Raw genomic sequence first — 27,675 nt, 5'->3', positions numbered from 1 at the left:
TCCCATTGAAACTACCAGTGTTTCATATTAACTCATCTATTCGCGTGTATCACTTTTTGCCGTCTATAGTAAAACAGCACATAAGACATTCCAGAGGAGCACTAAACACCTAGGTATTCCTCTTCTCTTGATAGAAGTAAAGACTGTAGTCCTCCTTTGTTCTTGATAGCAAACTGGAAAGCTGCTTGGTGCCTTTTCAAAGACAGACATGGCAGACATTGGGGAGGGGGGTTGTCACCCACTGAAGAAGCATTTGCATATTTAAAATCCTTGAGGGTAATCATTTAACAAAAAATAAACACACACAAATAAATTACAACTCCTCAATTCATTATGCAGGTTATATTCCACTAACTCTGGTCATATGTATATATGTTTACAATATCACATTTTGCAGGAGCTAACCATGAGGATGAACAACTTGAGATTCCACCTCTATTGGAAATTACATCACTGTATAGTCCAATAATCACCACTCCAGAAAGTGACATTCTTTCTCCCAGCACCATCTTTAAAAGTAGAGACCGGAAAACTGTATCCTATTTATTAATTTCCACCTCTATAGGAAGTAACATCACTGTGTTTCCAAGCATCATTCTCTTCAGGAAGTGACATCCCTTGTATCCTAGGAAAACTATCTTTAAAAGAAGACAGACAGACAAGCGGACCTCGTTTTCCAGCATCCATCTGTACAGGAATTGACATCACTACATTTTGTAGCAGTTATCTTACTTCATTTAACTCCTCAGGGTGATCAACTGCCCGGGCTTTACAGCATAAAATGGAAAAGATCCATGGGGCAGAAACATTGTTGCACTGCCAGGAAACTGAGCTCCTACAACATTACATATCATATAAATAGCCCAGAACTTTAAACCATTCATCCCCACTATCACATCCTGATACACACACAGCAACCTCACACAATAAAGACCCAATCTCACACACATCTTGTAAACCACCATACATCCTCAGACTAGCTAACACAAATCCATACTGATGCTCATCAATGCACTCTCTGCACTCATACTCAAAACACCATGGACCTTATTGATCATCACATGCCTGAAACACTGTTCATCACAGAAACATGACACTCTCATCCTATATTTCCTCCTTTCCTTAGGGTATAGTATTCAGCATTGGGACTACACATATAAGGAGGACGCAGACCTTGCCATCATCCAGTAATCCTCCTTATCCAGCATCCTAGACAAGCAAGCAACAGTTAACTTCCAGGACCTCCTCACATGCCACTTACACCTTTTGCATCTCAGTCTGCCATTGTCTGCTTTATCTAGAGGCCCACAGACAGAACAAGGACTTCAATGACAACTTTTCTTAACTCCTCATAACATCATGCATCCTATATGCCCAGAAAACCCTCCTAGCTGACTGTACCCTCCCAGAAAATGCAAACGTGTAAAAAATGAGAAACCCTCCTCAACCTCGACACAAACAAAGTAATACAGCATGTTAGCAAAAGAAAACACTCCACAGGCTACAATCTCAATGTAACCAACCAATGAAACCACCCATTTCCCTGGACTATCCACCTTGACATCAGCATCTCCCCGCTGAGCATCCAACCAAAACATGGAGGTCAATAAAAAAACAAACCATAAGATCGTTCAAATACAACTCCATCCTTTCTCTCTGTTCAAACTCTATGTTTCACCTCAAACCCCTTTTAAAAAACATTAACGCTTCTCGAAAACTACGTGAACACCTACACTCCATCTAAAACATGCAAGTGCAAGTAGAAACCTTCAGTACCCTGGTACTCAAATGTCCACGCCACCTACAAATGCTACATTGAAGTCACAAAAGCAAATGGAAGAAAAATAAAACCCTGATGAAAAACTACTGAAGTCCCTCCAAATAACACACATACAACCTTGAAGCTTCTCACCCACACATACAAGGCCATACACAATGCAGGACCAGCCTACCTGAACCACTGAACACACCCCCGCCAGATCCCTCGGCTCCACCCAGATGGCCCTGGCCACCATTCCTCGCACCCGCAAAACCACCACCGGAGGACAATCCTTCACCTACACCACAGCAAAGAGCTGGAACAACCTCCCCCTGCATCTTAGACAAAGCCAGGCACTCACCATCTTCAGGAAGAACTTCAAGACGTGGCTCTTTGGATGAGGCCACCCCTAACACCAGTGCCTTGAGACCCTCATGGGTGAGTAGCCGTGCTTTACAAATATTGATTGATTGGAGGGGAACAGACGTGGTTGGATGCCACTTCCGTAGCCACAAAAGGGGCGATAAGCAGACTGGGGAGGGGCGAGGGGCAGCTGTGAGGCCCAAGGACCTGGTCGTAGCCTGGGACTGCTTAAAGCGCTCATACGCCTAGTCTGCTTGGTCTTTGAAGAGACAGGTGCCATCAAAAGGCATTTCCATAAGGGTGGATTGGACATCCCCTGGAAAGCCAGATGTCCTCAACCAGGCGTGGCACCTCAAGGCCACCATTGATACAACCAATCTGCCTAGTGAGTCGGTCATATGCAGCTCACACCATATTGTGAACTTTGCTGCATCTCTCCCATCAGCAGCAGCTTGGTTGGGAGAGAATGGCCGAGGCCTCCTCTAGGACCCGTGGCAGCACCTGCACAACCGTATCCCGTAAAGTGTGGGTGTAACAGCCCAAAAGGCATGCAGTGTTCACAGACTGCAATGCCAGGCTGGGGGAAGTGGAAGCCCCAGGCTGAGGCACCTCTGTCAGGAGGTTAGTCCTGACTGCCACTGAAGGCAGCTTGAGGTCCAGGACCTCTGCAGCTCTTCTCACCACTATTGCTCTTCTTCAGATCTATGCCAGCTGGCAGAGAAAGAAAAGAACTGATGTCAGAGCCCTGGGGGGGGATGCCTACAAAGGTCCTGAGACGTCATATCCAACAAGCACAACGCCGACGACAGACGTGGAGCCGACCAATGCCACCTGACGGCTCGCAGGGGTACCACACAAGAAAAATCTCCAGATCCAGGTTAGGTAAGGAATCTGCAACTAGAAGTCCCTATCAGATGTTATGAATATTGGGTTTGAACTATGCCCTGTATTAATATTTAAATTGGACGAATCTTATATTTTTCTGTGCATAGGTTCACAAGTGTGTGTGATAAATCCAGGCCTGTCAGGTGTGGCAAGGGGCACAGAGGAAGTATTCCCAGGTCTAGTGCCACTGATGGACACTGCAAGTCTGTTACTGACTGCAGACTCTGAAATGCAGTCAGAAATGAACGCAAAATACCCCCTTCCTTACCTAAGCTCAGGAAAGTGAATACCTGGAGAGGATCCGTTTCCAGATGTACTGGTGGTTTAAAGGGTCACATGAAAATATCAGGTAGCATGCACACTGGAGCTGCAGCAGGCCCTCTTTCCTGCAATGTGCTCTCGTGCTGACCCAAACTCAGGTTTAAAAGGAGGGAGCTAAGCCAGGACTTTCTGGAGTCACTTATTCGGATGAGACCTAATGGCCATTGGCAATTACTTGAAAAAGTCCCCTAAAGGAGGATCAAAACCAAGTGGTAAATATGCAACCTTACAGGTCATTCTTTTTAGGTAACTCTCCAAAATTGTGAGGCTAACAGTATATGAAATGTGTACATATTAAACCACCCAAAAACAAATTTACAACCAAAATTATAGAAATTCATTGTTTCATTTTTAGATTTTATTTTGAATTTTAACATAGATTCCTGGGGCAATGGTAGGTAGTGGCAACATTTTGATAGGGCTATTAAGTCATGCAATGTTGGTACTAACACTGAATTTATGGTGCCTTGGTTATAAACACTATTACTGATTACTAGAATTAATACTAACAATGTCACTAAAGGTTGCATTAGTACAACTGACATGGATGCTGAGTTAAGTTATTAATACTTGTACTTGTGACCTTTAGCACTGATGGTGATTGAGTCACTTAAAATTTGCAAAGTGATATTGTCAATGAGTGTAATTGATTTACTAAGGCTTGGGCTGGTACTATTACTGAACACCTATTGCAACTGTGTTACAAGACTTACACTGGTGATGTTGGCACTGACAGTAACTTGATTACAAGGCATTCACCGATGGTACTGCCGCTGATGGTGACTGAATTGCTCAGTCTTGAACCGGTGGTACGCAGATATGACAATAGGGCTTTTGAAGTAGTATTTGCACTGGGTGCATTAGTATAACATGCACTAGTGGTACTGGCATTGATAGCGACTGAGCTACCTATGCTTACACGCTGGATACTAGTATGGTTGCTGACTCAGTTCCTAATGCTTATATTGGTGTATTTGGGGACTGAGGATGAAGAAAATATTAGGGCTGCTATTGTTACAATGCTCACAGCTGCTTTACTATCGGCTGAGTGCTGGCTCTAATGTTGTCTAAGTGAGAAAGGTTGATACCTGTTGCATCGGCACTGACTGCATGTGGTTAGCTTCGAATCTCAGACAATCACTAAGGGCTTTTTGCAGTTTAAATCTGTGAACGCCCAGAGCCCTTCCTCCATTTTACATCCTCTTCCATTGTTTTTAGCTGATCGTCAGACGTTGAGCTACAGTTGCAGTGCACAGCACCTCGAATCTCATTCTGGTGTTACTGTGGAGCCAATGGGGTACTTTAAAGGCAGATTATGTGACCTTTCTTTGGTTCATCAGTCTGGAAGCCGTGTTACAAAGCCTTCGGAGTGTAGCAGTTCTTTTGGGAAGCCAGAGTGGATGGGGTTACAGTAATCGAGGCATTCTAGGATGAAGACTCTGGCAGCTCGATCCTGTGGTTAATGTTCAAGATCTGCAGAATTTTACGAAGGATAGCAAGTTTCATATTACAACTCCTAGGCATGGCTTTGGCCTAAGCAATGAGCTATGCAATAAAAGAAGGAAAACAATGTCCATCTCAAATCAAAAACAGCAAGGGGCATATTTATACTTTTAGATGCAAAACTGCACTAATGCAGTTTTGCATCAAAAACTTAAGCACCGGCTTGCACCATTCCTGAGCACCAGCTGGGCGCCATATTTATGGAATAGTGCACACCGGTGCAAATGGTGAGCAAGTGTAAAAAAAAAATTAAAAAATGACGTTAGCCGGGTAGGGGTGGCGGTATAAGAAAAGGGGTTTTGCACAAAAAAATGACGTTAGGCTGGTTAGAGGCAAAAAACAATGCCTCTAACCAGCCTAACATAATTTTCTAACGCAAAACCATCCATACCACATGGCTCCTGTCTTAGAAAAGACCGAAGTCATGTCCACCACCCCAGTGGCCAGCACAGGGGACCATTGCACCCTGTGCTATGCAGGGGGCCCCAACTAGGGCCCCCGATGGCACTTTAATAATGAAAAAAACTTACCTATACTTACCTGGGATGGAGTCCCCCATCCTCTGATGTCTCTCTGGTGGGGGTGTTTCTGGTGCTTGGGGAGGGCACCTGTGGACCCATTCCATGGTGTTCAACCATGGAAATGGGTCCTCAGGTCCCCTAACGCCTGGTCTGACCCAAGGTAGGTTCACGCATCTACAAAATGGTGCAAACTTCAATATTTAGACGTTAGACATGTCTAACGTCAAAATATAAATATGGAGTTAGTTTTGTGCCGAATTTGCATTAAAGAAATTACGCAAATTCGCCGCAAATGGAGTATAAATATGCCCCCAAGTGTTTTACATCACTAAATTGGTAGTGGTGAAATCGATGAAAGCAACACACAATGCCCTATGCGATGAAGGGCAGGGAGAAGGAGAGAGTAACTATAGGGGGTACGTTTGCGCTCTCCCTTACCATCACATATGTTTCTCTTGTACAGAACACAGACATGGGAGGAGATGGCAAATGTAGAAGTAGGTACTGGAGAAGGGTGAGACCTTTGCTGAATGTGTGACTACAGGGCCACCCTCCACTACAGACCATTTCATTAAATAAGAGCAAAACGTTTGCTACTACCAGGACTTAGGAACTGGCATTGTATATCTGTATGTGCACTGTATGTGTGTGATGACAGACAGGAACATAGTATAGGGGAAAATAGGATTCTGGTCCTGAGAAAGTCCCAGGCCACAGGTGGGGCCTTATCAGGGCTGAAACATGTCACATTCCCTAAGTGCAGTGCGAGGGCCTGCCTGCCACTACAGAGTTCTCAGGCGAGAGCGGGATGGCCAATGATGAAGCATGACACCCGGGGGTGTGTGAAGCCATCCCATATATTTTTATAAACACCCTCCAGGTCCTGCTTATAGAAATTGGGACTTCAGGATCATTCTAGGCAGGGCCATTGCCTCCACAGTAGGATGAGTTGTTCTCCCGTATGAGAACCTATAGAAGGGGCACGGTTGTTATATATATATTTTTTAATTCAAAGTCCTACCTTGATTGTCTTATCAACCTGAATAACTGAAATAGGGATGTGGTTGGCAGAAAGCAGGTTTCTGAGACGAGGGCAGTAGAGAAGTATGAAAGGGGCCTTGTATGTAGACTTGGACCCAGGCCTTAAAAAAGCTGCAAGCAGACCTAGATTTATCTATTTAGTGCGTGTTTATATGTATATTACTAGAAAAGTACTACTTTATTACATTGTTTTGCGGCTCCTTGAGTAAAAGACTAAATGTAGTGTCTAGTAACAACTCTATGGAATAATTGGCAAATGCATACCTATGGTGGATCACATATGAAGCTCAACACAGAAGAGGTATAATTCTTGCTGTTTTTAAAGCGTTATACAAAAGTGGTCAGTAAGCACTTACAGAAACCAGACCCAAAGATGGTCCCTTACCTTGGAGGTCAAGAACCAGCAGCTCTCCTCTTGTGTACTCGTATGTCCAGTGACTGAAGGCCAGCATAGTCTGCTCCAGCATGCTCTCCGGTACATTCTCATCACCATTGTTGTTGTTGTACTTGCGGAATCTTCCAGCAATGTACTCTTCCACAGTGAACCATTGACCAGATGAGTGGCAATACAAGAGGAACACCTCCAGGAATCTAAGACACAATTATAGGAATGCACAATTGGTGAATACAGTGCTCACACAATTTAAATACAAGCACACGTGAAACTGTGTCAGTTTTTAAACACTTTGGTAAGTGGATGTCAATTTATAGAAATTACATGGCAAAAAGAGTGACACCATGCGCTCTGTGGCCATCGATGGTGTCAAAGAGTAGACCCCTTGTATTAGGTTTAGAGACTCAACAACCTTTTATTAGCCACTGCAGGAAAAGGGAACAGACACGTGCAGGCTAAATTATGTTAAAATGGGCTCTCAAAGCACGGTTTACTTTGTTCCTGTGACTGCTTTCATAAACCCCAAGTCTGAGGGAGCACAGACCGCATCAGTGGAATTAAAGCACACGCTAGGGGTAGCTGTTGTTAGTAGATTCACTTTAGGGAGCTAGGAAAGCCAGTTAAGAGTGTAAGCTACCAGTAGTGATCAGATTATTTAACGTCCAATCTAATGAATGATATATACGCCTGCATAATGTTTGCTATCCTTTGTCTTGAGTTACGTCAGCAGAATGACTGCCTAAAGAGTATTATTTCATGAGTTTGCTATTGTAGACATGGTTGTTTCTGCTCTTAAGGAAGTGATCAAAGCATTCAACAGCTTTGAACATCTGAAGATCTACCTTCAAACTTCTGACACCTGTAGGTTCCTTGGTTAAGCAACCTTCAGTCATGGCTGGACTGTAATGAGGAAACACATTTTGTTAGTAGCGATGATTGTGCATAGAGCCTTAATTCTCCTGAGAAGTCATAGAATAGTTTTAAGATTGTTTCACAAGGTCATGTTTCTAAAGGTTTAGGTATAGTTTGGCTGCCTTCTATTGCATCTACTGTAATCCGTCAATGTGCTTCTTTGCAAGCTCAGTATAGTCTATATTACAATAGTCAACATATCCCATAATTTGGGTCTTTGTTAACTTCATCTAATGACTGGTTTACAGGCACAGAAGGAATTACCTAGGAGGGGACAGTTAGCTAGCAGATTACAACTTTGACTACTTGAGTAGGTATAGAAATATTTTTCGGAATGGTTACTTGTAATAACGGCATTGTTTTTTTTAAATTTATTTGCTGATTAGACGTGATACAAAGGAATTTTGCGTATGTTTGCATATGTAGATTATAAACTATGATAATATTTTCACCTAATACCTTTACACAAATCGGGTGAAAAAAATCATATTTTAAATGAAACACAGGGTTGATGCATAGCATCAATCAAAACCTGCCTTACATATATGAGTTACAGTAGCATATATAGGTGAGTGAAGGCTAAAATTACTTTTTGTGAACTTCAGGTTAAGAAAAATGTTAGAGGGGGCCTAGGGGCACCGGGCCTCCATCTCTATTACTGGGCAGCACACCTAATTTCTATCAACAACTGCCTATTCAGGGACTCCTGGGGCATGGAACTCTAAATACCAGAATAGTCGGGCATACACAACTTTCTTTAGCAACAATGGCCACTTGCCACACTCCCCAGATCTCCAGGATACCCTTCCTATGCTGGGCCGTGGCACTTACATATTAAATGTCTGGAAAAACCAACAGGTCAGACCTCCCCACCCCCCGCCCATGGGAGGGGATGTGGCTGAGAAAGGTAGCTTCGCTGGAATGCCTCAGAGGCTGGGACTGGATAGGGATTTTGACACTGGGAGACCTATGGAACACAGACCACAATTTCCATTGACCACTGAGAGAGCGTAGCTTATATAATCTATATTAACATGAGATGTTTATGAAATAGTGTGCAATAATGCTGCATAGAAACTGTATCAGTAGGTTTTGCTTAAACGTGTATCTGAAATGTGACCACGGGAAGTGGCCGCCAATGTATACCTTGCCTAATGAAAATGACTAATGTTTATGAATTATTGTAGTTGAATAGTTTTATTCTAATTATTAATGATTATGTTATTGTGGTTTTGCTAATAAACCTCGTAGGCCTTAAGTTAGCATGAGCTGAAGCTTAGCTGCCTGGCTCTCATATTAAATGTATTTCTCATAACGTGCAGTGTGCTGACTCGCAAAAGGACATTACCTCTTGTTTTCTTCAAACTAGAAGCTAAATGTAACCATAGTAGATCCGTTCTCATGAAATTCATATTGCTTGTAGAAAAGTGTTAGCTAAAATGCAACAGTGTAGATGTAATGTACAAGGTCGCTCAAACCGGTACAGACAATGGAGCTACTGACCAAAAGATGTGCAAAGAATTACAGAAGGATGAAATCATACTGGGCGTGCTACCTCTGAAGACGTCAATCATATGGACCAATAAAATGTTTGTGAACTAATGTGGGTTGAAAGATTTATGACATAATCCGTTTCTTATTGGCTAAAGATAGTGGGGTGCAACATCCATCCAATTAAGTTTTAGGGGAATGTACAACGAAAAAGGGATAAAAACCCATGACACAGGGAACCATTAGAGATTGGTTAGGGAAATGCTGTCGATTTGATCCAGAAACGTTGTCACTCTGTTTGATGACTTATTGGTTTTACTTAAACCATCCTTTTCCTTAGATTGCCCATGTTACACTTTACCTCCTTATGAGGGAAGTGCCCCTTTTCCCTGGGAGCTGAGTTTTGACTGATGGCGAATCAACTGATGTCCTGAAGACGAAGACTGAACCGGAGTGCTGACCCAAACCTTGGAGGGTAACTATGACAATGAAATTGTGATTTGTCTGTTTGCTTTTCCTTTCTAGGTACCAACTGCTTACCTTTGACAGAGACCATAGTTAGATGTTTTCCAAATTGGTGTTCTAAATTGTTTTGCATGAAGCCCAACATGCTAATGCTAATCAGTGGTTAGGACAGGGATCACTATACATTCGCAAATAGACAAATGACTAAATCTAGGCTTTGTTGAATTGACGCGTTGATGACACTCTGCTGAAATCGACCTATGTTATGTTCTAATAATTGCGTTCCTTGCTTTGATGAAGTCTTATTCGAGTTGCCAAATTATGACAATGATATTGAGTGCTTTGGTTTTGAGATTAACACATCTGTTTTAGAATTGTAAAGAAATAGGGAATAAACTTCATAAAATTCTACTAAACAGGTTTGGTCATTCATGACTGAAAGGTCATGGTAGTGTCTTGAGTTGATTAATGTCTTTGACTAAAGTGAAATGCATTGTTGTGATAAATATTGATGATATTATTGACGTATTGATTGACATATTGATTAGCTATCTCGTCCTAAGGTGTCTCTCAACTGGGTCAAAAGATTCATTGGCCTAAAACGAGTCCTAATGTGTAATAAATGATCATAGAGGGACGCGTTAGCACCACCTTGAAGCAAGCTTAATATGACTTGCACAACTCACGGTCCTTTAAATACCTACAAGTCTGACATACCCTAGAAATGTATCAAGAAATACTCATGGAGGTCGCCAAATTTAACACCTTGGAAATACAACTAACAAATCGGTCCATTTGGACTCCAAGGGATCTCCTGACTGTACAAATCTCTCCTACTCAATCCACAGACACCTAGATTAAAACTCCCCATCCTTTAACGTGCACATAAATCATTTAATGGACATACTCTGTCGTCACCACCTTTAAAGTTTACTGGTCTGCAGATTTAATGGATGTGAATGACGACGACTGGCAGGAGTCTAGGATGGCCTCAAGCGTCTTGGCCACCCACTCCAACCAGAAAGGTTATCTAAGGGCTCACTATATTTGAGCCAAAAACTTTAGGTATATGTATATTCTAGGAGCTCAATTCTATATAATCTGATCTTTTACCCCCCCCCCATGGGGATTCAATGGCAGAAGTGGTTGCACTACAAGTGCGGTAGAAGGATAGGCTTTATGAGTGTTTCCTTATATAGCTTTGATTAAAAAAGGTGTGATTTTCATGACCTGCCAAAGGTGGGGATTGAGTTGATGACTAGTGTCTCGTTGACAATGACCTCAAGGTTTATGACTGTTTGACAGAGTCACCATCCAAGAAAATTGTGTTCGGCAACATGCAAAAGCATACTCAACAATAATCTCTAATGTGTACCTATTTAAGGCTAGTCAACGTTATCTCATCCAAGACTACATGGCCTGGAAGCAGCCATGAGTTTGGAGGTCTGAGTCTATCTCAAGCTTTACCATCAATAAATATCATCTGCAAATATCTGAAAGTTGAGAGGAACATCCTGGATAATCAATTTCTGCTAGTATGATCACATAAAAAATGTGAGAAAGATTTGAACTTGGTGGATGCTGCAAAGCATATCCTCAGCCATAGAACATAATCCTTAAATATGTAATTGCTGTGACTGATTGGTAAGGAACAAAGAAAACCATTTGAGCTCTTCGGAATTAACCGGGAAAGTCTTTCAAGTTCTCCAGTAATATTTGGGGGTTAATGGTATTAAAGGCCCATCAAAGGTCAACAAGTAACAAAATTGCAGGGTGGCCTTCTAATAATGTCTTGAGAAGAAAGCCCTGGGCATTTTAACATATTGTTTCTACCCTCATTCTTGGGCACAAAACAGATGAAGTTTGGCCAAGTGTATTATAAAATGCAGTGAGATAATGGACTACATATACAACAGTCTGTTTCATTGTGCAACCGTGTGTAGAGATCTACACAGATATGGTTCCCCGTCCTTTAAGGTACACATAAATCATTTAATGGACATACTCTGTCGTCACCACCTCTATTTCAAATCTTATGCAGAGCACACACAGATTTCCATCAAAGTGACAGACCAGTCAAATCAATTTGAAACCATCAAAGCAAGGACGCCAGAAATTAGCCTCAACTTGAAAGGCTTAAAATGCAAATCCTGGCACTAAAGTTCCTCAAAAATATCACCATGCCTTGCCCTTATTTGGAGATGTCCACCCATCAAAACCAAACTATGAAACCTGAGAGTGTGGTGGGACCTCAGCATGACCTTGCAATCGGGAGTTGTTCTCAAAGCTTCGTTCCACTACATCAAAAGCCTAACAAAGAATCTTCTCTTCATCCCAAACCAAATACCACCCTGTAGGAAGTTGGCTCTGTATGTGCTATTTCAAAGTAAGGGATAGCATGCACAGAGTCCAAGGGTTCCCCTTAGAGGTAAAATAGTGGTAAAAATAGATAATACTAATGCTCTATTTTGTGGTAGTGTGGTCGAGCAGTAGGCTTATCCAAGGAGTAGTGTTAAGCATTTGTTGTACATACACATAGACAATAAATGAGGTACACACACTCCGAGACAAATCCAGCCAATAGGTTTTGTATAGAAAAATATCTTTTCTTAGTTTATTTTAAGAACCACAGGTTCAAATTTAACATGTAATATCTTGTGTGAAAGGTATTGCAGGTAAGTACATTAGGAACTTTGAATTATTTCAATTGCATGTATACTTTTCAAGTTATTCACAAATAGCTATTTTAAAAGTGGACACAGTGCAATTTTCACAGTTCCTGGGGGAGGTAAGTTTTTGTTAGTTTTACCAGGTAAGTACGACACTTACAGGGTTCAGTTCTTGGTCCAAGGTAGCCCACCGTTGGGGGTTCAGAGCAACCCCAAAGTTACCACACCAGCAGCTCAGGGCCGGTCAGGTGCAGAGTTCAAAGTGGTGCCCAAAACGCATAGGCTTCAATAGAGAGAAGGGGGTGCCCCGGTTCCAGTCTGCCAGCAGGTAAGTACCCGCGTCTTCGGAGGGCAGACCAGGGGGGTTTTGTAGGGCACCGGGGGGGACACAAGCCCACACAGAAATTTCACCCTCAGCGGCACGGGGCGGCCGGGTGCAGTGTTAGAACAAGCGTCGGGTTCGCAATGGAAGTCAATGAGAGATCAAGGGATCTCGTCAGCGCTGCAGGCAGGCAAGGGGGGGCTTCCTCGGGGAAACCTTCACTTGGGCAAGGGAGAGGGACTCCTGGGGGTCACTTCTGCAGTGAAAGTCCGGTCCTTCAGGTCCTGGGGGCTGCGGGTGCAGGGTCTTTTCCAGGCGTCGGGACTTAGGTTTCAGAGAGTCGCGGTCAGGGGACGCCTCGGGATTCCCTCTGCAGGCGGCGCTGTGGGGGCTCAGGGGGGACAGGTTTTGGTACTCACAGTCGTAGAGTAGTCCAGGGGTCCTCCCTGAGGTGTTGGTTCTCCACCAGCCGAGTCGGGGTCGCCGGGTGCAGTGTTGCAAGTCTCACGCTTTTTGCGGGGAGATTGCAGGGTTCTTTAAAGCTGCTCCTTTGGATAAAGTTGCAGTCTTTTTGGAGCAGGTCCGCTGTCCTCGGGAGTTTCTTGTCGTCGTCGAAGCAGGGCAGTCCTCAGAGGATTCAGAGGTCGCTGGTCCCTTTGGAAGGCGTCGCTGGAGCAGAGTTCTTTGGAAGGCAGGAGACAGGCCGGTGAGTTTCTGGAGCCAAGGCAGTTATTGTCTTCTGGTCTTCCTCTGCAGGGGTTTTCAGCTAGGCAGTCCTTCTTCTTGTTGTTGCAGGAATCTAAATTCTTAGGTTCAGGGAAGCCCTTAAATACTAAATTTAAGGGCGTGTTTAGGTCTGGGGGGTTAGTAGCCAATGGCTACTAGCCCGGAGGGTGGGTACACCCTCTTTGTGCCTCCTCCCAAGGGGAGGGGGTCACATTCCTATCCCTATTGGGGGAATCCTCCTTCTACAAGATGGAGGATTTCTAAAAGTCAGAGTCACCTCAGCTCAGGACACCATAGGGGCTGTCCTGACTGGCCAGTGACTCCTCCTTGTTTTTCTCATTATCTCTCCTGGACTTGCCGCCAAAAGTGGGGGCTGGGTCCAGGAGGCGGGCATCTCCACTAGCTGGAGTGCCCTGGGGCATTGTAACACGAAGCTTGAGCCTTTGAAGCTCACTGCTAGGTGTTACAGTTCCTGCAGGGGGGAGGTGTGAAGCACCTCCACCCAGAGCAGGCTTTGTTTCTGTCCTCAGAGAGCACAAAGGCTCTCACCGCATGAGGTCAGACACTCGTCTCTCAGCAGCAGGCTGGCACAGACCAGTCAGTCCTGCACTGAACAATTGGGTAAAATACAGGGGGTATCTCTAAGATGCCCTCTGTGTGCATTTTTTAATAAATCCAACACTGGCATCAGTGTGGGTTTATTATTCTGAGAAGTTTGATACTAAACTTCCCAGTATTCAGTGTAGCCATTATGGAGCTGTGGAGTTCGTTTTTGACAGACTCCCAGCCCATATACTCTTATGGCTACCCTGCACTTACAATGTCTAAGGTTTTGCTTAGACACTGTAGGGGCATAGTGCTCATGCACATATGCCCTCACCTGTGGTATAGTGCACCCTGCCTTAGGGCTGTAAGGCCTACTAGAGGGGTGACTTACCTATGCCACAGGCAGTGGGAGGTTGGCATGGCACCCTGAGGGGAGTGCCATGTCGACTTAGTCATTTTCTCCCCATCAGCACACACAAGCTGGCAAGCAGTGTGTCTGTGCTGAATGAGGGGTCCCTAGGGTGGCATAAGACATGCTGCAGCCCTTAGAGACCTTCCCTGGCATCAGGGCCCTTGGTACCAGGGGTACCAGTTACAAGGGACTTACCTAGGTGCCAGGGTTGTGCCAATTGTGGAAACAATGGTACATTTTAGGTGAAAGAACACTGGTGCTGGGGCCTGGTTAGCAGGGTCCCAGCACACTTCTCAGTCAAGTCAGCATCAGTATCAGGCAAAAAGTGGGGGGTAACTGCAACAGGGAGCCATTTCTTTACACACCCTGTAGTATTTAAGTTGATGTGAAGAAAAGACTTGAAGATCCAATTGCAGAAACATCTTCTCTTATTCTTCCAAAGTAAGAGGTAGCAGAAAACTCCAGCCACACATGCACACAGCTCGTCCAGCTCCAACAGAATACAACCCCAGGAGCATTCCAGATAATGCAAGAGCTGGAGCAGGGGGTGCCAGAACATACCAACTACCCACTATTATATACAAGAACCAATATACAGAAAATGATATGAAGAGAAAAGTACAATAAATAATAACTTAAATTTACACATAGAATGCTACACACCCCATCCCTGGTCAACTCAAGACAAGATTATCGCCATGTGGACCACCAGCCTTTTAGATCAGAAGGACTGAAAAAACACGAATATGGCACAGACTGATTTTTGGATTTAAACAGGCACACCCAGTAACAAAGTACCTAAAACCGAAAACGCCTACACTCTATCAGCAAAAGATAGAATTACATTCAGGATAGTCTGACTTAAATACAAATGCATCCACGGTGAATGCCCCCAAATACCTACAGGAAATACATGCAACATATGCTTGGCGAAGAATGCCTCCTCATTACCACCTAAGCCCAAAGGACTGTAAATTGTTTATACAACTCTACTGTGAGCAAGAATTGTGTTATATTAAAGACTTGAGCCAATTCTGGCACATGATAAAAAAAGCAATTTGTGGAGAAACGTAAACATTGCAAGGTCTTTTCCTACAAGTCACCAATTAGCACCAGTACAGTCACCAATTAGCACCAGTACAGGTGTGCATCTACTTCTGCTTTTGAAGTTGCTTAATGATAACCCACGTTCTACAATTAACCCTAATGTACTTCCAGGGTGTTCTAGATACATGGTCTGCAAGCTTCCATAAACCAGTTACATCTTTCTCTCCAGCCCTTTAGATTTCTTTACATCATAACTTCATAATATATTTCCATCAGGGTTTTGGACCCACTTCTGTATCATGGTGTTCAATAGTGTGATTTCTAGTAGCGTGATGTGGTGTAGGGGCAAAAGTTTTTTGTTGTTGTATTTGCATCTGATTGTAGTGGTGAGGTGGTTTGGGTGCGAGGATAAGTATAGAAAGAGAAAAGCGTGGTCTTGGGTTGTATGTCACGGCAGTAGGGTGTGGCTTTAGATGGTGTGGTGCAGTATTTGGAGAAGTGGTGGTCTTAGAGTGGAGCAGTCCAATGTACACAGTGATTTGGTAGGGTCGAGCAATGTGGTTGTGTGAGATCTTGTGAAACTGTGTGAGTAGTGGTGTAATGCGGGCAGATGAGTAATGTGTGGATGTTGGAAGTGGGCAGTGTTGGTGGAGGTGAGGGGTGTGGCATAGTGTGGTGTGGAAAACTGGGATTGGCACTTATTGGTATGGTCTATCATCTTGATGGAGGGTGGTGTTTTTTGGTGGGACATAGTGTAATATAGTGTTAAACAGTGTGGTGCAGTATTTGGAGGTGGTGTTTCATGATGGTCTCCAGCATCCCAAAGCTACTGGACTACAAAATAAAAATTTGCTTTTGATGTATCACGACTATGGCAAACAGCTGACATGGTCATCTATCTTTAAGATAGAAGTGTTCTAGTCTCCTTCCAGGTGCCATGATTTACAACCTGCAATACTTAGGTTTGTTTGCCATAATAGAGTGAATGGCTTATGGAATAAACCTAGAAATATTCACTCATGTGATATTAAAATGAATGGAGAGGCCTGAAAGAATGTCAATGGTGCCAATTAGCATGTGAACTCACACACACTGCACACAGGACAAAAAACACCATTATTGAATGATGAAGAAACAAAATTAATTGTTACACGTGAATGGAAAAATGATAAAAGGCCGAATATGAAGAAAGCATTTTAGAAAAATATATTTCTGAGAAAGGTATATTCAACAAGGAAACTAATGGTTATGAAGTAGAAGATAACAAGCATTGGTAAATGCATTAGGTTTCACCAATGTGATTATTATAATATTTTTTTTGTAAGTTGGTGAACAGTTGTGCAGTATAAGGGGTGGTGCAGGTGAAACCTAATCACGAGCACAAGGGAAGCACTGTGCAGGTGAAACCTAGCAAGTAGGCCCCTTCAGTGCCAGGAACAACAGCCCATTTGTACATTTTAGAGCTATTAATCATAGAAAGAAAGACATGGCCAGGCATTATTAAGGAGCACTAATGCTTCAGTCAGGTCACAAAACATGCCTTTGTAGAAACTGATAATTGCTGTTATTCAAAGTATGAGGACACATTTAAACTTAATTCGTATTACACTGATCATTATTGCATAGAAAAATGAACTTGCATCATAGCTTTCCCATCGCTGATTGGCGAAAAATATTAACCTATCTACTTGCGTATATTCTATACACAGTGTGGCTAGAGCTTGCGATCTTTGTCTTTTTTACGTGCGCACACAGAAGCACACACACACACAATGAAAAAGGCACGCAAAGTAGAATCAGGCGCAGACACACGCATTTATACCTTTTGCCGTCATCATTCTGCTCACTGGAAGCGAGGAATAAACCCAGCCATTCCATCTAAGCCTTAGTTGTGCATTTCGCTCTATGTTGTTTTATTCCCATAGGTTCTCAGTCATTACAAAAAGGGGCGTTGTGTTTGAAGGTATTTGTTTTTACCCGGACTGGACTCACATGGACGTGCCACCGGGCTGCGTTGCATTTTACGTACTGCACGTTGTGTGCAGGGATTCTCGGCTTGGTTGGCTTTTCAGTATATGTCTTGAGTTGCCTTAGAGCAATTTGGATACACAAACACAGTAAAGCTTTGAAAGCTGTCAGTGCCACATGTGTAGGAGACAACAAATATGCACTACCTTTTCCACTTGTTAGAAAAAGAAGTTGCAATCAAATTCCCCACTTCATAGGAGTCCGAGGGACATTGTAGTACACACGTCCCATAAACTCACCAGCACGGGTCCCATCCGTAGAAATTACGGCTGGCCTCAGCCCTGGTACAGACTCACTGGGCCCTAATTTTGTATAATTCAGAGTTGCTCAGGAAACAAGTACTGAAGTTGATGCCTACTTGTGTCCCGGGGGACAGTAGAGCGCACGTGCTAACGAAAGCACTCAAGTAGGTCCCTTCTTGTGCCATGGGGCCAGGGGCGTAGGAGACACTAAATTTCTGGGGGGGACAGGGACAACCTTGAGGTGGGCCCCCTGCACAAAGTTTGCACCCAGAAGGGTTGTCGTGGTGGGGGGAGATGGGGAAGACGGTCGCTTCCACTCGAGTCCTGTGTGGCCTGCAATTCCCTGTCTGCTGGGCCCTTTGCTGCCTGTTAGGCAGCGATAGGATCTGTAATGCTGTTCGCCTGTGTGAAGTCCTAAGAGGCCTGTACTGCCTGCTGGGCACAGTGCTTCCTGCCGATTCCTGTGCTGCCTGCCATGCACTGTGCTGCCTGTTGGGAGCTTTCTTTCTAGTCAGGCTGTGTCAGTCTCTGCCCCCCCCCCGCCTGCCTGTGAAGGCCAGTAAGCCCTATGATTGCTGCTAGGTCCTTGTCTGACTGTCATGTGGCAGTCTCTGTGCTGCCGCCTTCCTGTGAACTGCTGTGCTGTCTGATAGGGCCGTCCTTAGTGCTGGTGGCGCCCTGTGCGACATTGTTTGTTGGTGCCCCCCAGTGACCACCTCTGCCACGGATTCCCTCACTACTATCCATCACCACTCTCTCTCAGATGCATTTCATTAGTTTTATAGCACCACTCATACCGGGAAATATCCCTTACAACGCAATCAATGCAATGCAATGCATTGACCATGCTGCCATTACCACAAATATGGGTCTAGCACACATGCCTTTACCACACATATCTTTACCACACATATGCGTGGTTACAGCATAGATAGCGGTCTAGCTGTCCGGGTGGAACAGGAAGAAGCAGAGGAGAGAGAGGTAAGTAGGGCTGTGGCCGGGTTTAGAGTGGGAGGTTGGCGTCATTTTTAGGGCAGGGTAGGGTCGGGGTAGTTTTTAGGACAGGGTGGGGTAGGTTTTAGGGGTCAGGAGGAGTGCATGGAGTTCAAGTAGTTTTAGGACAGTGTGGGGTAGGTTTTAGGGTACAGGGTGGGGGTCATGTAGTATTTGGTACAGAGCGGGGTAGGTTTTAGGGTTCAGGGTGGGGGGGCAGGGGCATCAAGGTAGTTTTTAGAGCAGTTCAGGGTAGGTTTTAGGGTTCAGAGTGGGGGTCGGGGTAGTTTTTAGGACAGAGCACGGTTACTTTTAGGGCTCAGGGCAGGGGGTTTTAGGGCTCAGGGCAGGGGCAGTTTTAAGTGCTTGGATAGGTGGAGTATGGTATCAGGTGTAAGGGGGCAGGGTAGGGAGAATTTACCACGCATGTTCCTTTACCAAACATGCTTTTACAATGAAATTCGTTGTAAAGGCATGCGTAGTAAAGACACGGTCATTGTTGAGACCGCGATGTTAAGGCATGCACGATATACCCATGTGTTGTTCTATCATTCATCCCTCATACCAGTCTAGGGTGTCAAAGCACTTTACATCACACAGACATTACGCAGAGACAATCATCATATATGTGTAAATCAGTGTATATGAAATGTTACATAAGACAGAGGACTACAAGGTGTAGGTGTCACAGGTCATCCATACTGGTAGCAGGTATAGTTTCAGAGTGCTTTATCTGGAGTAGCGCAAACTCAGAATTTAAAACATAACACCATGGTTGGGGGCTCTCTTTAATAATAAGAACTGCACTCAAATCAACTTGTTTTGCAACATTAAGTTAATCAAAAAGTGGGGGGAAGTCATGACGCTCTAATCTATACCTTGATGTTTGCATGCAGCTCTTTGATGAGTTCATTGCTCACTGTTCTATATTCAGTTTTCATTTATAAATTGCAGGGGACAAAAAAGGAGCTCTCTGGTGTAGAAAGCTGGCCTGGTGTGTGGTGGGTACCTATGGTATTATCACCTTATACCAGGTCCAGGTATCCTCTTATTAGTGAGGTGTAGGCAGTGTCTAGAAGCCAGGGCTCTCTAGAGGTAGCTGTGGATAAGCAGCCAAGACTTACCTAGGAGACATGCAAAGCTCATGCAATACCACTGTAGTCACACAGCACTTACACACATGAAAGAAACACGTGTTGCTAAAATAAAGGTTCCTTATTAGAGTAACACAAACACTAAAACACTAGATAGGCAATACTCCAATAGGATGTAAGTAGCACACTATCATATGTACAGCAACAATCAGAAGTTGGCATAAAAAGCAATAGAAAATAGTGAAAAGAAATAGGCAATACTGAAGGCCTAGAGGGGACCAGACCATATACTAAGAAAGTGAAATGCGAAAGCCGGGTCCCCACCCAAGGAAGTGGAATTGGTAGAGGGGAGCTGGAGGAACTAGGAAACCCCAAAGGTAAGTACCAGAGTGCCCCCCAGAGACCAGGAGAAAAGAGGTAAGTTACACTTTTTTCCCTGACCCACCAAAAGGAATTCAGAGAAGGATATTGCAAAACGCAGACAAGACTGCAAGAAACTAGAGGTGAATCCTGGAAGAGTAAGACCTGGAAAAGAAGGGCACCAAGTCCAGTTTACGTAGGATGGTCCGGTCGTGGCAGGAGCCACTACCCACCCATCTGTGGATGCAGGAGTTGGTCGACGGGGAGACGAAGATGGTCAGCAATGCAGCACTGGAGCAGATGAAGAGTTCCTAGGTGATGCAGTCGACGTCCCACGCCAGATGAAGAATTGCAGTCAGTCTGTGGTGTGGAAAACCCACCAACAAGCCTTGGCAAAAGCAAATGTCGCAGTAGGAGAAAAGTGGAGCTACCGGGGACCAGCAAGGTCCAGGGGGACTCAACCCATGGAGGGGAGTCTCAGGTGACCATCAGCAAGGCAGAGAGTCTGGTGGAGGAGAGACAGCCCCCACAGAAGACCTACAGGCAAGGAGCCCAGGAGCTGTAGAGAGGCCCACAGCACACCTGAAGAGAGGTCCCACTTCACAGGCGAAGCACATTGAGGGCTGTGCTTCACAGAGAAGAGTGCCGGGGGTAGCTGCAAGAGATGCAGTGCATGGGGGTACAGTCCTGCATGGGAAGGCAAGGACCTACCTACTTAAAAGTTGGGCAGCTGGTAGAGAGGACCAAGGAGACCACTCCAGACTACCACCCCTGATGCAGGATCCACGCAGCTCAGGAGGAGAGGAGAGGAGATCCACGCAGCCGGTTTTTGTTGCAGTTGGTGCCTGCGGATGCAGATAAGTGACTCCTTCACTTCAAGGAATTTTCCTTCTTTCTTCTCATGCAGACTGAAGACTTGCTGCCCTCAGAGGAAGCACAGCTGGGCAAATGTTGCAGTTGCTGGAAGGAGTCGGAGAAACAATGTTGCGTGGCAAAGTCGTCGCTGGAGCTGCAGATTGTAGGTTTCTGTGAAGTCCAGTTGCGGTTCCAGTGGCCAGAAGTCAAAGTAAACGTTGCAGAGGAGTCCTGCTGGAATCTTGCATGTCAAATCTGAGGACCCACCCAAGAGGGAAACCCAAAATAACCCAGAAAGGGGGATTGGTCACCCAGCCGGGTGACCACCTAGGAGGGGGCTGTGATGTCACCTCCCTGACCTGGCCACTCAGATTCTCACAGAGGCCTCTGCCAACCTTAGATTCAAGATGGAAGAATCAAGTGGCCACCTGGAGGAGCTCTGGGCACCACCCCTGGGGTGGTGATGGACAGGGGAGTGGTTACGCCATTTCCATTGTCCAGTTTCACGCCAGAGTAGGGGCTGAGGTTCCTGAACTGGTACAGACTGGTTTATGCAAGGAGGGCACCAAATGTGCCCTTCAGAGCATATTAGTAGCTTGGCGAGGCTACCCCTCCCAAGCCTTGTAACGGAGAGGGTGTTGCCTCCCTCTTCCAAAGGAAATCCTTTGTTCTGCCTTCCTGGGCATGAGCTGCTCAAGCAGCAGAAGGAGGGCAGAAATCTGTCTGAGGGGTGGCAGCAGCGTGAGCTGTTCGGAAGACCCCATAAAGCTGGTAGGAGCAATGTCGGGGATCCTCTAAGGAGCCCCCAAAGTGCATGGAATCATACAATCAATACTGACAATAGTATTGGGGTATGATTCTGACATGTTTGTTACCAAACATGCCCAGGTTCGGAGTTACCATTATGTAGCTGGACATAGGTAGTGACCTATGTCCAGTACAAGCGTAAAATGGCGTCCCCGCACTCACGAGGTCCAGGAAAATGGAGCTGGAGTTCGTGGGGGCACCTCTGCTCCTGCAGAGGTGCCCTCACACACAGGTACTTGCACCCAGCCCTCTGGGCTAGGAGGGCCTACCATAGGGGTGACTTACAGTGACCTGGTGCAGTGGCCTGAAGTGAGAGGGTGCATGCACCTTTTCACGCAGGCTGCAATGGCAGGCCTGCAGACACAGTTTACATTGGCTCCTATGGGTGGCATAATACATAATAAATGCTGCAGCCCATGGGAACCCCTGATCCCCCAATGCCCTGGGTACCATATACTAGGGACTTATAAGGGGCACCAGTATGCCAAGTGGGGGGTGTGTGTGGTCCAAGCAACCAAATTTAATGGGAGAGAGCACTGGGGTCCTGGTTAGCAGGATCCCAGTGAACACAGTCAAAACATACTGACAACAGGCAAAAAGTGGGGTAACCATGCCAAAAAGAGGGTACTTTTCTGCATCTGACAAAAGCAGAAACCCACTGACCTATTCACATTATATACACTTTGTGATCTGCATGTAGACGGCCTTTGTAGCAGGCATAGTAACCCTGTACGTTATGATGAGTCAAAACTTCCACTAGACAAAACTTCAGTCTCTCTCCAGAATGACCATTAATCACCGGAATTATTTTAAGATTTTTATTGTTGCCTGAAAACTGTTGGTGGCAAGGAACATCCAGCAGGTGCTTTTAAAGTCACAATATACTTGCAAACATAGCACCCCCATCCTAAGTCAGCACCCAGTGCGGCAGCACCGGTTGCATCGCCCTAGCTGCCTTACCTTGCCCTGTCCATCTCTTAGGCCATCTGGTTCTTCCTGGGACCCATGCTGTGTGCTGGTCTCTCCGCTGTCTATCCAGCAGTGCCAGGCTCTGTTCCACCATAGCCTGTGAAGTCCTGTAAAGCCTGTGAGCTGCCACAGTGCTGGCTTCGCATCCACAGGCCATTGGCAGGAAATTAGATTTACAGACAGCCCTTGCCCTTCAGAGCGGGCTTTCACAAATACCAGGAAGGCTGAGGGAGAGACAGGGGACCGAACTGTTGGGGGGGGCAGGATGTCAACTTAGGGGTGTGAGAAGGTAGCCTCTTTCTAGCCTTGTTACCCCCACTTTTGGCCTGTTTGTGAGTGTATGTCAGGGTGTTTGTCACTGTTTTCACTGTCTCACTGGGATCCTGATAGCCAGACCTCAGTGCTCATAGTGAAAACACTATGGTTTCAGTATGTTTGTTATGTGTCACTGGGATCCTGCTGGTCAGGACCCCAGTGCTCATAGGTTTGTGGCCTATATGTATGTGTCACTGGGACCCTGTCACACATGGCCCCAGTGCTCATAGGTGTGCATGTATATGTTCCCTGTGTGGTGCCTAACTGTCTCACTGAGGCTCTGCTAACCAGAACCTCAGTGGTTATGCTCTCTCATTACTTTTAAATTGTCACTAACAGGCTAGTGACCATTTTTACCAATTTACATTGGCTTACTGGAACACCCTTATAATTCCCTAGTATATGGTACTGAGGTACCCAGGGTATTGGGGTTCCAGGAGACCCCTATGGGCTGCAGCATTTCTTTTGCCACCCATAGGGAGCTCTGACAATTCTTACACAGGCCTGCCACTGCAGCCTGAGTGAAATAACGTCCACGTTATTTCACAGCCATTTTACACTGCACTTAAGTAACTTATAAGTCACCTATATGTCTAACCTTTACCTGGTAAAGGTTAGGTGCAAAGTTACTTAGTGTGAGGGCACCCTGGCACTAGCCAAGGTGCCCCCACATTGTTCAGAGCCAATTCACTGAACTTTGTGAGTGCGGGGACACCATTACACGCGTGCACTACATATAGGTCACTACCTATATGTAGCTTCACCATGGTAACTCCGAATATGGCCATGTAACATGTCTATGATCATGGAATTGCCCCCTCTATGCCATCCTGGCATTATTGGTACAATTCCATGATCCCAGTGGTCTGTAGCACAGACCCTGGTACTGCCAGACTGCCCTTCCTGGGGTTTCTCTGCAGCTGCTGCTGCTGCCAACCCCTCAGACAGGCAGCTGCCCTCCTGGGGTCCAGCCAGGCCTGGCCCAGGATGGCAGAACAAAGAAATTCCTCTGAGAGAGGGTGTGACACCCTCTCCCTTTGGAAAATGGTGTGAAGGCAGGGGAGGAGTAGCCTCCCCCAGCCTCTGGAAATGCTTTGTTGGGCACAGATGTGCCCAATTCTGCATAAGCCAGTCTACACCGGTTCAGGGACCCCTTAGCCCCTGCTCTGGCGCGAAACTGGACAAAGGAAAGGGGAGTGACCACTCCCCTGACCTGCACCTCCCCTGGGAGGTGTCCAGAGCTCCTCCAGTGTGCTCCAGACCTCTGCCATCTTGGAAACAGAGGTGCTGCTGGCACACTGGACTGCTCTGAGTGGCCAGTGCCACCAGGTGACGTCAGAGACTCCTTGTGATAGGCTCCTTCAGGTGTTAGTAGCCTTTCCTCTCTCCTAGGTAGCCAAACCCTCTTTTCTGGCTATTTAGGGTCTCTGTCTCTGGGGAAACTGCAGATAACGAATGCATGAGCTCAGCCGAGTTCCTCTGCATCTCCCTCTTCACCTTCTGATAAGGAATCGACTGCTGACCGCGCTGGAAGCCTGCAAACCTGCAACATAGTAGCAAAGACGACTACTGCAACTCTGTAACGCTGATCCTGCCGCCTTCTCGACTGTTTTCCTGCTTGTGCATGCTGTGGGGGTAGTCTGCCTCCTCTCTGCACCAGAAGCTCCGAAGAAATCTCCCGTGGGTCGACGGAATCTTCCCCCTGCAACCGCAGGCACCAAAAAGCTGCATCTCCGGTCCCTTGGGTCTCCTCTCAGCACGACGAGCGAGGTCCCTCGAATCCAGCGACACCGTCCAAGTGACCCCCACAGTCCAGTGACTCTTCAGCCCAAGTTTGGTGGAGGTAAGTCCTTGCCTCACCTCGCTGGGCTGCATTGCTGGGAACCGCGACTTTGCAAGCTTCTCCGGCCCCTGTGCACTTCCGGCGGAAATCCTTCGTGCACAGCCAAGCCTGGGTCCACGGCACTCTAACCTGCATTGCACGACTTTCTAAGTTGGTCTCCGGCGACGTGGGACTCCTTTGTGCAACTTCAGCGAGCACCGTTTCACGCATCCTCGTAGTGCCTGTTTCTGGCACTTCTCCGGGTGCTACCTGCTTCAGTGAGGGCTCCTTGTCTTGCTCGACGTCCCCTCTCTCTGCAGGTCCAATTTGCGACCTCCTGGTCCCTCCTGGGCCCCAGCAGCGTCCAAAAACGCCAAACGCACGATTTGCGTGTAGCAAGGCTTGTTGGCGTCCATCCGGCGGGAAAACACTTCTGCACGACTCTCCAAGGCGTGGGGGATCCATCCTCCAAAGGGGAAGTCTCTAGCCCTTGTCGTTCCTGCAGTATTCACAGTTCTTCAGCCTAGTAAGAGCTTCTTTGCACCAACCGCTGGCATTTCTTGGGCATCTGCCCATCTCCGAGCTGCTTGTGACTTTTGGACTTGGTCCCCTTGTTCCACAGGTACCTTCAGACAGGAATCCATCGTTGTTGCATTGCTGATTTGTGTTTTCCTTGCATTCTCCCTCTAACACGACTATTTTGTCCTTAGGGGAACTTTGGTGCACTTTGCACTCACTTTTCAGGGTCTTGGGGAGGGTTATTTTTCTAACTCTCACTATTTTCTAATAGTCCCAGCGACCCTCTACAAGGTCACATAGGTTTGGGGTCCATTCGTGGTTCACATTCCACTTTTGGAGTATATGGTTTGTGTTGCCCCTATCCCTATGTTTCCCCATTGCATCCTATTGTAATTATACATTGTTTGCACTGTTTTCTAAGACTATACTGCATATTTTTGCTATTGTGTATATATATCTTGTGTATATTTCCTATCCTCTTACTGAGGGTACACTCTAAGATACTTTGGCATATTGTCATAAAAATAAAGTACCTTTATTTTTAGTATAACTGTGTATTGTGTTTTCTTATGATATTGTGCATATGACACTAAGTGGTACTGTAGTAGCTTCACACGTCTCCTAGTTCAGCCTAAGCTGCTCTGCTAAGCTACCATTATCTATCAGCCTAAGCTGCTAGACACCCTATACACTAATAAGGGATAACTGGGCCTGGTGCAAGGTGCAAGTACCCCTTGGTACTCACTACAAGCCAGTCCAGCCTCCTACAAGGGGACAATAATTAGCACTGGGGCAGGCAAGCTGGAGACAGAGGAGAGAAGAGAGTGAGAGGCGCGACAGAAAGGGGAGCCCTAACAAACACTGGCGCACAGGGTGCCACCCGCGCACTAAAGCCTGCCCTGCTCATATCTCACAGTAACTCAACAACACTGTTTTTAGAAAGGGAGATACTCTGCAACACATCACTGGATTTAAAAAGAAAGGGAGTTACTTAGCAATAGTTTATTTAATTACCCAAACCTTCTTACCTTCTCACATCTTGCTGCTGTCTTCAGGGTTCGATCTTCAAGGGACAGGAAGAGTCGGGCTCAGGAGGGACGGATGCACACAGCAATCAACAAAGGGCCTCTCCTCTCCCTTTGTTCCCAGAAGTGCAGACTGCAGGGGGCTGTGGGGCAAGGTGAGAAGGAATCCCTTGTGTGCTGCAGCACAACAAAAGGGCAGAGGGCAAGTGTCCTGGAGGCAGGTCACAGGTCAAGTGCAGGGCCATATAGGTAGCGCTTTCATGCGCTAATGGCCCTGCGAATTACAGGAGAAGGGAAAATTCTTCTGTCCCCTCGTCCCCCCCACCCTTGTCCCCCGTGTCCCCCCCACTCCAAAATCTGGGGGGGACATATCCCCCGCGTCCCCCACACTTCCTACGCCCATGCATGGGGCACTAAGTAGTGCGCGCTCCGTCTGGGCCACTAGAAGGAATAAAAGGCATGTGGGAGGATCTCCACTGAGATAATCACTCGGGCAGCGCTTTAACTTTAAAGCAAGGGTGGCTGTTTTATTTTGTTTTCCAGATCGTTGCTTGAGATGCTTAAAAGAAGTTCTATCAAGTGGCTGAACACAGTACTTTGCAGATGTGTGATCTGCAGGGAACAGGGTCGCCTCCCGATAGAAAGCTCTTTTTTGCAGATGTCGACAGGTCACGAGTTTAAATCCTGGTAAAATAGCTTAGAGAACAGCAAATAGCACTGCAGTGCAGGCGTTTGAATATTTGAAAGATTTCACTCAGTCTTTTGTTCTTGAAAGATCAATGCAATGCAGTGCTTTAAATGGAAAAAAATAAGTGCAGGCACTCACCAAAAAGAGTGGTGGACTGGGGTGGAGTTTGGGGTGGGCATAAGGGTGGTGCTAAGGGCGGGGCAAGGGGTGGGGCTAGGTTTTTGGACCTTCTAAGCTTTGTATGCCAGAAATCTGCGTGCACTGTAAGAATGAACGATGTATCTGTCCATGAGTTATTACACTAATGGCCATTTATATAGTACTTATATAAGAAGTGGTGATTATTAACCAAAGTAATCCTTCTTTAGCAATCTTAGAATAACAATGTGTTGAGTAAAAAACAGCAACATTCCCAATGTATGCCTTGCTGTTTTCATGTATTTCCTTGATGCAGGTTCATGAATCATTAAGCTATATCCCAAGGATTTTAACAACAGGTAACACAAGGATCTCTGCAGCAAAAACAATAACCAACTGAGCTACCTACATAAACAAATCTGTGATCTGCATGTTTCATTCTG

At 45.8% G+C, this 27,675-nt stretch overlaps 1 protein-coding gene across 4 annotated transcripts in view; it reads right to left on the bottom strand.

Moving 5' to 3' along the window:
• Positions 1-27,675, bottom strand: part of LOC138284105 (transient receptor potential cation channel subfamily M member 7-like) — a 1,183,984-nt gene that overhangs the window by 25,964 nt on the left and 1,130,345 nt on the right. For all 4 annotated transcript variants that reach the window (XM_069222537.1, XM_069222536.1, XM_069222538.1 and 1 more), the window contains one exon: positions 6,779-6,984. In XM_069222537.1, coding sequence (XP_069078638.1) covers positions 6,779-6,984 — 206 coding nt within the window. The remainder of the gene's footprint in view (positions 1-6,778; positions 6,985-27,675) is intronic.

Source organism: Pleurodeles waltl, chromosome 3_1 (assembly GCF_031143425.1).
Source record: "Pleurodeles waltl isolate 20211129_DDA chromosome 3_1, aPleWal1.hap1.20221129, whole genome shotgun sequence".
NCBI classification, from domain to species: Eukaryota; Metazoa; Chordata; class Amphibia; order Caudata; family Salamandridae; genus Pleurodeles; species Pleurodeles waltl.
The sequence above is the reverse complement of the archived record's forward strand: the minus strand, read 5'-3'. Positions and strand labels throughout refer to the sequence as shown.